The sequence below is a fragment of the Oncorhynchus gorbuscha genome, linkage group LG16 (assembly GCF_021184085.1).
Source record: "Oncorhynchus gorbuscha isolate QuinsamMale2020 ecotype Even-year linkage group LG16, OgorEven_v1.0, whole genome shotgun sequence".
NCBI classification, from domain to species: domain Eukaryota; kingdom Metazoa; phylum Chordata; class Actinopteri; order Salmoniformes; family Salmonidae; genus Oncorhynchus; species Oncorhynchus gorbuscha.
In genome coordinates, this window is record NC_060188.1 from 62,376,122 (window position 1) to 62,388,694 (window position 12,573).

A 12,573-nucleotide genomic window follows, 5' to 3' on the forward strand; every position below is an offset into this window, starting at 1 on the left:
TCTGACGTAATAAAAGATAAAAAGCTGTTAAAAGCTGTTGGACGTCAGCCCTGCCAGTGTCCACAGAGACTCATTGGCACAAGAGTTTAGTAGGAACTCCTCTAAAGCCAATCTGATAGCATTGAGGTTTTAAGTTTGTAATTTCCACTTTTCAATTTCAGACTTGAAAAAATCTATCAACCCTTAGAAAAATGTAAATAGATTATAATCCACATAATAATTCACATTTCCTGTTGCTGCAGGATTATTCCTACTGTAGAAAACTGGCTCAAATTATCTAAAATGACACTGCAATGGAAAGCAGCCGTTTATCGGGCTCTTGACCAACCCTATCATTGTGTGTGTTTTTTTGTACCAAAAGTTTCCGCCATCGTTTCCAATGACCGAAAAGAGCTTCTTGACATGAGAACAGTGATCACTAACCTCAATTTGGATGAAGATTTCTACTTCAATGAGTCAGAGGCGCAGGACATAATGCTCACTCTGGACCAGACCCTAGTCCCGAGACTCGAAAAAGGCGGCGCAAGAGAGGTCAACGTGAGGGCTACCTGATGAAACTATGTCGACGAGTACATAAACCGCCTCTACCCTGAATTCAATTGGCGACCGTACAAACACTGGAGAACCAACTGGACGAGCTCTGTTCGAGACTATCCTACTGTATCAACGGGACCTGAAGAACTGTAATATACTGTGTTTCTCAGAGTCGTGGCTGAACAAGGACATTGATAATATACAGTTTCTTCAGAAAGAACTCACAACCCTTGACTTATTTCTAATTTTGTTGCGTTACAAAGTGGAATTAAAATGGATTTAAATGTCATTTTTTGTCAATGATCTATACAAAATACAATATTTTTTAATTAATGGAAAAACCCCCACTAATATAACTTAATTAGATAAGTGTTACAACACCCTGAGTCAATACATGATAGAATCAGCTTTGGTAGCGATTACAGCTGTGAATCTTTCTGGATAAGTCTCTAAGAGCTTTACATACCTGGATTGTACATACAATATTCACACATTATCCTTTAAAAAAGTATTCAAGCTCTGTTAAGTTGGTTGTTGATCATTGGTAGACAGCCATTTTCCAGTCTTTCCATACATTTTCAAGCTGATTTAACTCAAAACTGTAATTAGGCAACTCAGGAACATTTAAGGTTGTCTTGGTAAGCAACTCCAGTGTATATTTGGCCTTGTGTTTTAGGAAATTGTCCTGCTGAAAGGTAAATTTGTCTCCCAGTGTCTTTTGAGAGGAGGTCAATGACCTGGCAGTGTGGTGCCAGGACAACAACCTCTCCCTCAACGTCAGCAAGACAAAGGAGCTGATTGTGGACTACAGGAAACGGAGGGCCGAGCACACCCTCATTCACATTGAAGGGGCTGTACTGGAGCAGGTGTCCACATCACTAAGGACCTATCATGGTCCACACACCAACACAGTTGTGAAGAGGGCACGACAACACCTCTTCTCCCTCAGGAGATTTAAAAGATTTGGCATGGGTCCTCAGATCCTCAGAAAGTTCTACAGCTGCACCATTGAGAGAATCTTGACGTGCTGCATCACCACGTTGGTATGGCAACTGCTTGGCATCCAATCACAAGGCGCTACAGAGTGTCCTGCCATTCAGACCTCTATACCAGGTGGTGTCAGAGGAAGGCCCTAAAAATTGTCAAAGACACCAGCCACCCAAATCATAGACTGTTTTCTCTACTACCGCACGGCAAGCAATACCAACACACCAAGTCTGGAACCAACAGGACTCTGAAAAGCTTCTACCCCGAAGGCATAAGACTGCTAAATAGTTAGTTAAATAGTTATCCAAATAGCTACCCAGACTATCTGCATTGACCTTTTTTGCACTAACCTTTTTTGACTCTTCACATACGCTGCTACTACTGTTTATTACCTGTCACTTAATCTTAGTTACAGTGCATTCGGAAAGTATTCAAACCCCTTGACTTTTTCCACTTTATGTTCAAATTTGTGCAGCAATGCTCCCCATACAACCTGACAGAGCTTGAGAGGATCTGCAGAGAAGAATGGGAGAAACTCCACAAATACAGGTGTGCAAAGCTTGTGCAAAGCTTATATCGTCATACACAAGAAGAAGACTATGATCGATACCAAAATTGCTTCAACAAAGTATTGAGTAAAGGGTCTGAATATTTATGTAAATGTAATATTTCAGTTGCAAAAATGTGTAAAAACCTGTAAAAGCTATTTAATCAATATTAGAATACGGCTGTAATGTACTTTCCGAATGCACTGGATATTTACATATATACCTCAATGTCCTCGTACCCCTGCATATCGACATGGTACTGGTACCCTTTGGATATAGCCAAGTTATTGTTATTCATTGTGTATTTATTATTACTTGTATTATTACATTTGATTTTTTCTATACTTTTTCTATTTTCTTTCTCTCTGCATTGTTGGGCCCTAATTAAGCATTTCACTGTTAGTCTACACCTGTTGTTTACGAACCATGTGATTAATGAAATTCGATTTGAAATGAAGATCCTACATCTGTACAGCTCCATCATAGGCTACAATACATGCTGGGTTACTGGTTCACATACTGTGAAAGCCCCCAGGCATGATGTATTGTATTAAAAAAAGATATTGATGACACAATGCATTCTCCACAGCACGTCTTCTTACAGTATGTAGAGCATGACGTTAGTGACTGAAGTCATTATTTACCGGCCTCGCCCTCACACCCGTTTGTCAGGAGCCAGAAGCCTGAGTCATATGTCACTCGACTTAACCTGCCAGGGTTCAGATAGGATTTATTTTCTTTCAAATAGTTTTAATGTTTGATTCAACGTGTGCCAGATGGTCAGCATTTCAACATTTGGGACTATTCCATTGGTTCCATTGCAACAGGCAGGATCAATGAAACGGGGCAAAAGTATTTGAAAGAAAACAAATACTGTATGAACCCAGGTCTGCCCTGACTGGACCACCCCAGTGTAGAGTCAAATAGTTATGACATCAGTCAGAGGCAGCTGACTAGGACACACCCCGTGTTCACATCAACAACCACAGAAGGTACCCCAAACCCACACAGCCCAGGCTGCTGACGTGTGGTGTTGTGGGGGAAAACCACTGCTCACTCAAGCTCTCTGATCCTATAAGCAGATGAAAACAATTTTTCATAGAACATGAGTTCATACGTTGGAGAGTGGTGAGGGAAAGTGCTGAACTAAAGCCACAAAGCCTGTCTTCATTAGCAATACAATATTTGTCCTAATTCAAACCATCATGGCAGATGAGGTATTGTGTAGGAAGCTTGTATCCACTACAAGACCATGGTGCTTGCCTATGGAGCAGCAAGAGGAACTGCCCCTCCTTACCTTCAGGCTATGCTCAAACCCTACTCCCCAACCCGAGCACTTCGTTCTGCATGTTTTTTTTTTTACCCTACATTATTCATCTCATATGCATATGTATATACTGTACTCTACATCATCGACTGCATCCTTATGTAACACATGTATCACTAGCCACTTTAACTATGCCACTTTGTTTACTTTGTCTACACACTCATCTCATATGTATATACTGTACTCGATACCATCTACTGTATGCTGCTCTGTACCATCACTCATTCATATATCCTTATGTACATGTTCCTTATCCCCTTACACTGTGTATAAGACAGTAGTTTTGGAATTGTTAGTTAGATTACTTGTTGGTTATCACTGCATTGTCGGAACTAGAAGCACAAGCATTTCGCTACACTCGCATTAACATCTGCTAACCATGTGTATGTGACAAATAAAATTCGATTTGATTTGTTTTGATTTGATCCTCTGGTCTCTTGGCACTCCCACCCCTACGGGAGGGCAGCTCCCGCTCAGCCCAGTCAAAGCTCTGTCCTGGCACTCTATTGGTGGAACCAGCTTCCCCCTAAAGCTAGGGCAAGAAAGTCCCTGCCCATCTTCTGAAAACATCTGAAACCCTACCTAAAGAGTATCTTAAATAACTCCACAGAACCCCGCCTCGCACCCATTTCTCACCCCGACTGCTCGAGGATGAGATGCAAATTGGTATTCCACCCACCTTAGTGAGTAATAATGTTTCTACTCTATTCTATTCTATATGGCTTGGTGTCCCACCCACCTTGGACAACAGTCCCTGTGCGTGTTCAGTGTCAGTCTGGGCCTGTAGCAGCTCCTGCCGTAGCTCTGTTACCTCCCCCTCCAGTCTGTCTCTCTCAGAATGGGCCGCCTTCAGCAGCCTCTGCAGCTCTGTGCTGTCCCCAGCACTCTGCATGGCCTTCAGCTCCCCAACCTTCTGTCTCTCTAGGTCCACCTGGGCTTTGAGCCGTCCGTTCTCCACCCTCAGGGCATCCGTTGCAGCCCTATGTTCCTCAGCCGCCCGCGTCATCTCACCCCCGGCCTCCACCTCCTTCTCCAGCCGGCCCTGGAGGTCATCCCTCTCCTGCCTGAGGGACCTCACCTGCCCCTGGGTTTCCTGGTGCTCCTCTTCCAGGGTCCTCAGGCTCCCCGTCAGCTGCTGCTGGATGTCCACCAGCTTCTCCCTCTCTGAGTGAGAGCTCTCCACCAGGTCAGTGTAGCGCTGCTCCAGCTCAGCTGCCCGGGACTCGTCCTGCAGCTTCCCGGCCAGGGCCTCATTCTTCTGGGCCAGCAACTCTACCCTCTCCCTCTGCTGCTGCAGCGACGTCTGTAGGAGGTCCTTCTTCTCGGCCAGGCGCTCATTCTCAGCCGTCAGCTCCTGAACCACCTGCTGTTGGTCGGCCAGCTCCTGTAGTGTTGCCTGGAGCTCCTCTGCCGTGCTGTGCTGACTTTCCTCCATCTTCTGGATCTGCTCCGTCAGGCTCTCCACTGAGGGGTCGCGACCCGGACCCTTCCCCACCCCTACACCACTGCTACTCACTGAGTCAGACTGCGACGGGATCTTCTCAAACTCTGAGGAGTCCGGAGAGGGCGAGCCCTTGGTGATGTCACTGCCGGAGGAGACTGAGGTTTTGAGCGGGCTGGGTGTGGGTGACTTGGCTGGGGGACTAGTGTTGTTTTCTGAGGGGAGGCCGTTGACGGAGGGCTTGGAGGGGCTGGTGGTGGTGGTAGTGTTGTTGGACAGAGGAGAGGCAGGCAAAGTTTCTAGGGAGAGAAGCTTCTCCTTCAGGGCCTGGTTCTCCTCCCTCAGAGCCGCCAGCTCCCTCTGGAACTTCCCGTTCTTCTCCCTCAGCTCCCCCACCAGGGCCTGGGCATCAGTGGCCTGCTGGGATAGACCTTGGCCTTGATCGGGGGCACCCTCAGGTGGGGTGGAGGGTGTGTTGTGAGGCGAGGGGGATGAAGACAACGAGGCTTTCCCCCGGCAGCGCTGCAGCTCTATCCTCAGCTTGCTGATTTCAAACTCCTTGGCCTTGGCCTCGGCCAGAAGCTCCTTCACCTGGCACTCCATGAAGCCTCTCTCCGAGCCCTCAGCGTCCACCCTGGGCTTTGTGGTGGTGGAGCCACGCTGGTGCTTGGCTGCCAGGGTGGCCAGGCTGGAGGTGCTGGCGCTGGGGACCATCTTCTTGGTCGTGGAGGTCCGCAGCTGGTCCCTCAGCGACACACGGTCCCGGGTCATGGTGGGAGGAATCTCCCTGGGGGTAGGGATACCAGACTTCTTGGATCCTGATTGGACACCTGAAAAAGATGATCAAAACACACATTCAGAGTCTGCTGCTTTCTTTTTGAAAGGCCACTAGTAAAGTGGTAATGCTTTGGACTAATGCCTGTAATGTCCTTACCATTCAATAGAAACAATTTCCCACTCAGACTGAAGCTCTATTGTGAAGCAGTGATAATATGTTGTTGCAATTGTCATCATCAGGTGTTGCAATTGTCATCAACAGGGGTCAATCATTCAACAATATTCATAGATCATTTATTTGTTTTGATGGCTGAATGGCTGGCTGGTTGGCACTGTGTCTGTGTTACTGTGGCCATTGAAGGCTTCCTCCGCCTAATAGCATTCCAGTGGGTCCACAGGCCCCGGATGGCTTTCCAGACTTCTCTCTCTCAAATACGAAGAGCTTTTACTGATTCATCGCCCGCGTGAGCAGGGCGCCATCTGAAAGGCTTTTATTGTTTGTTTTAAAATTATCAGCAAACAGCAACACAGACACAGGGGGTTCTTGTTACCAGGGATGACCAGGAATGGTCCGGGACACATGGAACGTTCCAGCACAAAGCAGCCCAGTCAGTGGACAGACACAAAAAGAGCGCTGTGTTGATGACACACTAGACTGACTGCCATCAACTCCAGAGGGCACAGACTACTGCACAGCCTGGGCAAGAAGAGATAGACCAGGATTCTGTATAACCCCATAAACAACACACACATCCACACTCGCACAAACACAAAACATTCAAGATACACTGGCACGTTGGCTCACATCCACACCTACAAACAAACACACACTCAAACAAATAGTCTGGGCTCATTTGGAATGGAAATCCTACACCCCTCTGGGCTCTTAAAGCACTTCTCCATTGATGGGCACTTTGCAGGGACTATCACCCCTTTGTACGGGCTGGCTGTGCCTGCCAAGTCTGCCAAGGCTCAGACAATCTCAGGGGCACAGCATGGTTTAGCATTCTTAAAGTGGGGTTCTGTGGATGCAAAGGAGAGTGTTGCTGAGGCCAGGACCACAGAGAAAGGAGTCAGAGACCTAACTTACTTTATCAGCACTCAACTATGCTTCTATATAAAGCAAGGAGCTCGGAACTCGGTGTGCTTTCTTTTTACAACAACACAATCATAAATTGCTCAGCTTGCAAAAATAAAAATGACACACACACACACACACACACAAGCAAGGACGCTGGACACTTTCTTTTCATAATAAAATAAAATCACAATAAAATGACAAATAGTTCCAGTAAAACATTAAATATCAAATCTATAAAAAATAACATGGCAGATTGGCTGGCACACAGAGTGACTGCAGACAGACATTGCGGTTTGCCTTCAGTCAAAAAATAAGGACCTAACTACTCCGCTTGAGTGAGAGCAAGCAAAAGCCAGTCATTTAAATGCCCATTAATCAACTATGCATTGGTTCTCAATCAGTCAGGTCAAGTGAACTCTAGTGTATTTCCCAGTGGACTAGCCTTTGCTTTGCCAAGATCCCAGGCTGCCATTAAAAATCTATAATCACTTACTTTTCTGTGCATTTTTACAGTGGATGCATCCACTACAGACAGAATGAGGCCATACACACCTAAATTATGTATTATCACATGGAAGATTTTAACATTTTAACAGCTACTTGTTTATGAATAAAGACTGTGATGAAATCAGTTGTGTTAGGTTAAAAAACGACTACATCATAATACATTACAGATTGGCATATTAAGATGTTTGGGGATGCATGTACGGTATGTGTATTAACAGAAACTGACAGACTGACAGACTGACACACACACACGCACGCACGCACGCACGCACGCACGCACGCACACACACACACACACACACACACACACACACACACACACACACACACACACAATTGCTCTTATTCTTATTATATAACATATAGAGGAAGAGTAACAGAAGGAAAGTGAAAGAGAGGGATAGATGAATAAAAGGAGAGTGAATGAGACAGAGACAGATGTGCTTAAGCTCAGTCCGTTTCCATTAAGATGACTAATGTTTGGAGTTGAAGTGGGACTCTGGGACATCTCCCATTCACAGCCCCCACATACAGTAACGCTCTCCTTCTACTTCCCAGTCCAACTGAATAAAACCCATATGGACTGTATAAACTCACTCCTCGTTGGGAGGACTCACCTCCCGTTTACCATGACTTCACTACAGCTTGTCCCTGTGCACATAGCCATGACATAAATCTGTGTGCAAAACAAGCCAACTAATACGTACGTAAACATTTATAGTACATTAAAATACAATACAGAGAAAGGAAGGCTGGCTGGAACACAATAGCACATTTTTGGTGGACCTGTAAACATATTGTTGGAATTCAATAATGTGTTACATTTACTTTTTCCCAAACCTAAATATGCTGCACTGACAGCGTATTCTGAAACATTGCATACATTTTTTTTTTACTGCAGAAGGCCTTCTTACAGTGGTAGCCTACACACTTCAATGCAAAAGATCAACTGCCTGTTCAGCTGTTAAATCCTATTGTATGTCATAAACCACGGTCCCTGTCGAATGCAAAGGTGAGAGCAAAAACTTCAAATTCTAATAGCCTATCTAATAGGCCCAATTAAATGAGAGATGCACCTGGTCATTTCTTGTATGGATAGTGAGGTGAAATAGAGAATAACTGTTGCTTCGTGAGGTATCTCTACATGAAAATACATGTAGAAAAAAGTATGCCTTATTTACTTTGAAGAACTACAAAATAGGGATTTTGTCAGACAGCAGACGCAGCAGCTCTATGGAGATGATTACTTGGAATGAAATAATAAAGTCATCAAATAAAACAAATGTAATATATACTACACAATAACTGAAATATTTTATAAAAGTAAAGTGAATAAATGATGGTTAACAAGTGAGCCGTAATGGGCGGTCACTACCATCGTGGGACTTTATAAATTGTTTTATTCTGTGTTGTTACAGAATTCAACCCACATAATGCATAGTGCATTTAACATTTGAAAAAATGATTGAAACCGAAATCGGAAACCGTGATTATAAAAAAACAAATGTAAAGCCTACAAATGTCAATGGAAAAGGTGAAACGTTTGTTCGATCGTTTAACTGTGCTTCAGATTGGATCGCAATGAGCAAAATACTTCAAATAGCTGGATCTATTTACTAGTGTGAAGTAGGTCCAATAAATGAGAGAAGGGATGAATGGTAGCCTATCCAAAATTGTTGTAGGCCTATAGGCTATTTCAAGAGTTGCCTATGAAACCATCACAGTCAGAAAAGGGGAGGAGTTTTAATATACCTATTTCAAATTATTTTAGAATGCAAAGATAAAATAAAGATTTCGAGATTTTTGATCTCTTCTTACTAACGGGCAAATTATTAAATATTGTTATTATATTTAACTACCTGTTTTTTGTTATAAATAAGAATGTCATCATATATTCTCCATTTGCACAAGGCTACTACTAGGCTTCTTTTGCCTTCTTGCAATGCAAGACTTCAACCACTAGAAAATGTGCGTACCCATGGTCTACAGTGTGCGGGGAGGATAAGCACATTCTCATGTCAAATTCAGTTTTTATAAATGGCAAATTTTGCGTGAAAACTGGCTAACACATATTTTGGGGCATATTTTGTGCATACGCAACGTTTACAAATGAGGCCCCAGACCTGGGTTCAAATAGTATTTGAAATAGTGCTTGATGGAGCTTGCCTGGCACATTAGAGCCAATGGAATAGTTCCAAATGTGCAAACCCCGTCCATCTGGCAGACAGGCTTAATTGAACGCTCAAAGTATTTGAAAGAAAACAAATACGAGTTTATTTCTCATTCCACATCTCATATAGAGGCCTAACAATGGAACCCTCTCTCTCTCTCTTACTCTCTTTCTCTCTCTCGCTCTCTCACTCTTTCTCTCTCTCAGCGTTACTGTAGCCAACCCTTCCCTGTCCAAAAGGAGGGTTCGGTCTCACATAGAGCCAGGTATGGGCAGTGATAGTTAGTGGCACAGTTGGCCATGCAGCCTCAAGGCCAAGACAGAGCAGCTGCTCAATGGGAATCATCTAATCTTATCCTCATCAAAGTCTGCCAATCTCAGAGGAGAGCAGAGGCATGCTTTATCCAGGAGAGGTGCCAGTTATCAGATGCTAGCTGGGCTATAAAAGGGGGGTGATAGGAAGGAGAACATTGAAGAAAAGCCTCAGTGCCTCATTTATCTATGCTGAGATCAACATGTTTGATACAGTGCAGAAGATAGACCGATTTGACTTTTTTCTTCCAACACATCATATAAAACCATCCATAACTTCTAAACCCCTTAGCTAAGCCTACTTTCAGGGTATTCATGATCCACCATATGTTTCACAATTTAAAAGAAGTTAAAGGAAACCACAAAGAAGACAAGCTGTGAATTAATAGCCAACTATTTAAAATCCTCAGTTGGGACAAACGCTTCCTGACTCCAAAGTTATCTGGGCCTGACTTGCCAAACCTTTGACAGACAATGACAACTCCTTATTTTTATGGGTTACTGAAATGGTTAGAGAGAGAGAAAGTGGGGAAGAAAAAGAGAGATGAGAGAGAAAGGCTGAAAGTAACAGAGAGATAAAAAAAAATATATGGAGAGAGATAGCGAATGACTTGTTTCAATAAACTAGGCGTATGTCACATGTCACTACTTCACAGGAGCAGCATTTGAACGTAAACATTATAAAAAAATAATTAAAAAAATAACGTTTTTTTTTCTTGCATATGAACTTCATATGCCTTCATATGCCTTAATAACAAACTAGTATTTCATCCATAAAATTGTTAAATTACAAGCCTAGTTGGTTTAGCCATGGAAATAAACAAGAACCTTTCCACTGGCCATGATTGGCTGAGATAATGCATGGGCTGGACATGCCGGGAGATGAGTTTGGATTGGTCTGCCATGTAGCAGGCGTCTGTCTATAACGTGAGCTGTTCAGTATGTGTTGACAGTCCTATAAAAAATATATATTTATTTTTTACCTTTATTTAACTAGGCAAGTCAGTTAAGAACAAATTCTGATTTTCAATGACGGCCTAGGAACAGTGGGTCAGGGCAGAACGACAGATTTGTACCTTGTCAGCTTGGGGGTTTAAACTTGCAACCTTTCGGTTACTAGTCCAACACTCTAACCACTAGGCTACCCTGATGCCCTACCGCACCTAACATTATATGATATAACGTTAGCCATCGAGAACAACAAACGTTTTGCTACTTTTCCCATCATTGATGCCCTACATTTAGCTGGTGCTATCGACAGATCAGAAGGAAAAAGTGACGGGCTACTTTCTGCACACATCACGGTCAGTATGAACCGGAGTGACTTGACACAAAGCTGGCCAAACAAGATGTAGCTACAAACAAAATGAGTTAAATGGCTCCAGTCTGATAAGTTTCTAATTTTGTCAGAAAGTAATTTTCATCGCAAGTTAAAGTGTACTGTTTGTTAGCTAGCAAACGTTAGCTTGCTGGATCGCTAGTTAAAGTCATGTGTATGATCTATGTTACAATATTATTTGAATCAGAAAACCATTTGCATTGATAGTTATAGCCTAATGTTAACTAGCTAACATTGACCCTAGTTTGTTAGGTTTAACCACCTGCAGATTCATACTACAGCTATGACAATGTCTGTATTGGTAGTACTATGAGTTGGGGTTATGCCGGTTCATTGTTTAGCTAGCTAGCTACATGTCTAAACAAAAGTTTCTACTTTGGCTGGTTTATTACATGACCCATCAAATTAGCAGGTGTATATGGGCGTGATTAAGGCCATCTATTGTATTTCATGAACATGTGCACATGTCTAGACAATAGTGACCCTTCCACTTAGCTAGATGTGGGTGCGGGGTGGTTATGGCATTTCCTTCACGTGACTCATCAATTTAGACAATTGTGTCGGGTAAGCGTCATCTAAAAATATAAAATATTTTTTATCTTGACACTTTCTGTTTTTGCTACTATGCAAGTACTATCACTGTACCGTTTACATCTTCTGTATCCTCTGCATGTGACAAATAAACAGATTTGATTTGATATAGTGTGTGTTTACCACATGGCCTCACATGTGAATCCTTAAAGAGATGGGTGGGGCTAAGGCTTAAGAGGGTGTGAACGATACTGAAGGGGTGCAGACAAAGAAGAGCTCTCCAGTAGGTGTACCAAATATTCAAGGGCCATTTTCTAAGAAGTGGGTTTACAAGCTTATCAACTTTCCCATTGTTCCTCAACTGCTGTGTATGATATACCATTTTCTAGCTCTGAGTCTCTACTTTTATCCAATGTAAAAAATACCATTTCAAATGTTGCTACATAAGACCGACTTGAGGTGGTCGATCACATATATAAAAAAGTATGTGGACACCCCTTCAAATGAGTGGATTCGGCTATTTCAGCCACACCCGTTGCTGACAGGTATATAAAATCGAGCACACATTCATGTTATCTCCATAGACGAACATTGGCAGCAAAATTTCAACGTGGCACCGTCAGAGGATGCCACCTTTCCAACAAGTTAGTTAGTGAAATGTATGGCCTACTAAAGCTGCATCGGGCAACTGTAAGTGCTGTTATTGTGAAGTGGAAACGTCAAGGTGCAACAATGGCTCAGCCGCAAATTGGTAGGTCACACAAGCTCACAGAACAGGACCACAGAGTGCTGTGCGTAAAAATTGTCTGTCCTCAGGTGCAACAATTACTAATGAGTTCCAAATTGCCTCTGGAAGCAACGTCAGCAGAATAACTGTTTGTCTGGAAATTCATGAAATGGGTTTCCATGGCCGAGCTGCCATACACAAGCCTAAGATCACCATGCGCAATGCCAAGCGTTCGGCTGGAGTGGTGTAAAGCTTGCCGCTATTGGACTCTGGAGCAGTGGAAACCCGTTCT

The 12,573-nt window shown here is 43.3% G+C and overlaps 1 protein-coding gene across 4 annotated transcripts in view; it reads right to left on the reverse strand.

The window, feature by feature from the left end:
* The window catches only part of LOC123998604 (cytospin-B-like), a 187,965-nt gene that overhangs the window by 68,970 nt on the left and 106,422 nt on the right, over nucleotides 1-12,573 (reverse strand). For all 4 annotated transcript variants that reach the window (XM_046303616.1, XM_046303618.1, XM_046303617.1 and 1 more), the window contains one exon: nucleotides 4,136-5,667. In XM_046303616.1, coding sequence (XP_046159572.1) covers nucleotides 4,136-5,667 — 1,532 coding nt within the window. The remainder of the gene's footprint in view (nucleotides 1-4,135; nucleotides 5,668-12,573) is intronic.